Genomic DNA, 2,787 nt, shown 5'->3' with positions numbered 1-2,787 from the left:
GACAGAGTGAGACTCCAACTCCAAAAAAAAAAAAAAAGAAAGAAAGAAAACCAGGCTCGGGAGGGCAAGCGAGCTCCCCCCCCCCCGAAGCATGGCAAAGCTGGGGTGTGGAATTAAAACACTCCAGTCTCCCAGGGGTAGTTTCTGTATCAGAAACTGCGCTCCAATGTGGGGTCAGGCAACAGGGTATGTGCCTCTCCTATCAGACCACAAAGTCCATATTGTCTCTCGCCCTCTGAAACAGAAAAGTTGGGGTCCCCCAGCCCAACCACCATCTTACTTTTGCTAGGCAGCTCCTCTTGGCCCAGGCCATTGGAGGGAGCCAGTGGGGCGCTGCCACCCTCGTCCAAGGTCAGGATGAGGGGCACGTCGTCATCCAAACTCACAGCCATGTTCTCCTCTTTGGCAGCCCTCAAGATGCGATGTCCAGGGCTTTAGATAGTCTCTGGTTTGAATTCCCTTTCAAAGCCACTGGGCCAGAGGTGCTTCTCAGAAACTCCTCCATCAGAGGCATCTTCTAGGGTTTGGGGGATTAAAAAAAATAAAGACAATTATTATTATTTTATTTTTTGTAGAGACAAGGTCTTGCTGTGATGCCCAAGCTGATCTCTAACTCCTGGATTCAAGTGATCCTCCCACCTCAGCCTCCTGAAGTGCCGGGACTACAGGCATGCACCACCATGCCTGACCTAGACAATTATTAAAACATAACCATTGCTTGATGAGTATGTTATGAATTAGACAGTGGTGATGACTGCATAACCTTGTGAATATATTAAAAACCACTGAGTTATACTCTTTAAAATGGTGAATTATATCTTAATTTTTTTTGGTTTATTTTTTTTAAGTTGGAGTCTCACTCTGTCGCCCAGACTGGAGTGCAGTGGCTCCCGGTCACTGCAACCTCGACCTGCTGGGCTCCAGCAATCCTTCCACCTCAGCCTTCCAAATAGCTGGAATTACAGGCATGCGCTACCATGCCTGGCTGATTTGATTTATTGTAGAGATGAGGTCTTGCCAAGTTGCCCAGGCGGGTCTCAAACCCACGGGCTCAGACAGTCCACTCACCTCAGCCTCTCAAAGCGCGGGATTACAGGCTGAGCCACTGAGCCCAGTTTTAATTTTTTTTTTGAGTCAGAGTTTCACTCTGTCGCCCAGGTTGGAGTGCAGTGGCATGCTTACGGCCACCCCAGCGTCGACCCACTGGGCTCGGGTGATCCTTCTGCCTCAGCCCTCCAAGAAGCTAAAACTACAGGCATGCGCCACCACATCTGGCTAATTTTTTTTTTTTTAATAAATATTGTAGAGACGAGGTCTCATCAAGTTGCCCAGGCTGGTCTCAAACCCCTGAGCTTAGGCAATCCTCTCGCCTCAGCCTCCCAAAGTGCTGGGATTACAGGCTTGAGCCACTGCACCTAGCCTATATCCTATTTTTAAAAAAGATTTTGTTAGTGTATAATAGCATTAAAATATGTGGGGAAAACACTGCAGGAAAAAATACTAAAAAGTTAGAGTAATTATATCTAGAGAGAGAGAGCAGGGCTAGTATGTTCCACCTCCCTCTCTTTACATTTATTTGTAAGTTTTGTAAACATTTTAAAGACAAAAAGAATAGGCCAGACATGATGGCTCATGGCCAGTAATCCCAACGCTTTGGAAGGCTGAAGCAGGAGGATCACCTGAGGCCAAGAGTTCAAGACCAGCTTGGTTAACATAGCAAAACCCTGCCTCTACAAAATAAAATAGCTTGGCAGGGTGGCATGCACCTGTGGTCCCAGCTACTTGGGAGGCAGAGGCAGGAGGATCGCTTGAGCCCAGGAGTTTGAGCATACAGTGAACTATAATCACACCACTGCCTGGGTGACAGAACAAAATCTTGTCTCTAGTTTAAAAAAAAAAAAAAAAGGCAGCCATTAAAATAGTAGTTAACACTCAGTGAGTGCTTACTATGTACCAGGGACCCTACTAACACCTTATAAGTAAAAGGTGATTGAAACTTCCTAATAGCTCTGTGAGACAGGTTGGCTTATTATTCCTGTACAGAAGGCAATTGCCCAAGAACCCACAGCAAGAAAGCAGAGCTCTGAACTATGCATTTGACTCCAAACTCACGTTCCTGACCATTACACGACAATTCCTCTAAGTCTGGGTCCTGTGTGTCCTGTGTTTAGGCAGCACTCAGTCTCAATGATGAGTAAAGGGTTAGCACACCAGGGGATCTCTATATTAGCCTCTGTATTTTTTTTTTTTTTTTTTGAGTCAGAGTCTCACTCTGTCATGTAGGCTGGAGTTTAGTGGCACAATCACAGCTCACCTCAGCCTTGACCTCCTGGGCTCAAGAGATCCTTTTGCCTCAGCCTCCCAAGTAGCTGGGACTATAGGTGTGTGCCACCATGCTGGCTAATTTTCTGTAGAGATGAGGGCTCCCTATGCTATCTAGTCTGGTCTCGAACACCTGGCCTCAAACAATCCTCTCACCTCAGTCTCCCAAAGTGCTGAGATTACAGGTGTGAGCCATCACGCCCGGTCTTTTTTTCAACATCTTTTACTTCAGCCTTACTAAAAAGCCTCTTAGGAGTAGTTAGACACACATCCCAAGATCATTCTGGACTTTGTTGGTAAACAATACATATCCTTATATAGACACTGTTCTCCTAAACATAGGTGTTTGAGAAAGGAAAAAGGAGGTTTATTTATTTATTTCTTTTATTTTTTATTTTTTTGAGTTGGAGTCTCACTCAGTCACCCAGACTGGAGTGCAGTGGCCGCTCCCGGCCACCACAGCCT

General features: G+C 46.0%; 1 protein-coding gene across 1 annotated transcript in view; it reads right to left on the bottom strand.

The window, feature by feature from the left end:
• TPCN1 (two pore segment channel 1) overlaps positions 1–2,787 on the bottom strand; it is a 72,854-nt gene that overhangs the window by 67,839 nt on the left and 2,228 nt on the right. The window contains exon 2 of the mRNA XM_008067971.2: positions 281–517. Within this exon, the coding sequence (XP_008066162.1) occupies positions 281–392 (112 nt within the window). The 5' untranslated portion in view covers positions 393–517. The remainder of the gene's footprint in view (positions 1–280; positions 518–2,787) is intronic.

This window comes from Carlito syrichta, unplaced genomic scaffold (assembly GCF_000164805.1).
Source record: "Carlito syrichta isolate Samal-C Ts95f unplaced genomic scaffold, Tarsius_syrichta-2.0.1 Scaffold309836, whole genome shotgun sequence".
Lineage (NCBI taxonomy): Eukaryota > Metazoa > Chordata > Mammalia > Primates > Tarsiidae > Carlito > Carlito syrichta.
Note: the sequence above shows the minus strand (reverse complement) of the source record. Positions and strands in the feature narration are given on the sequence as shown.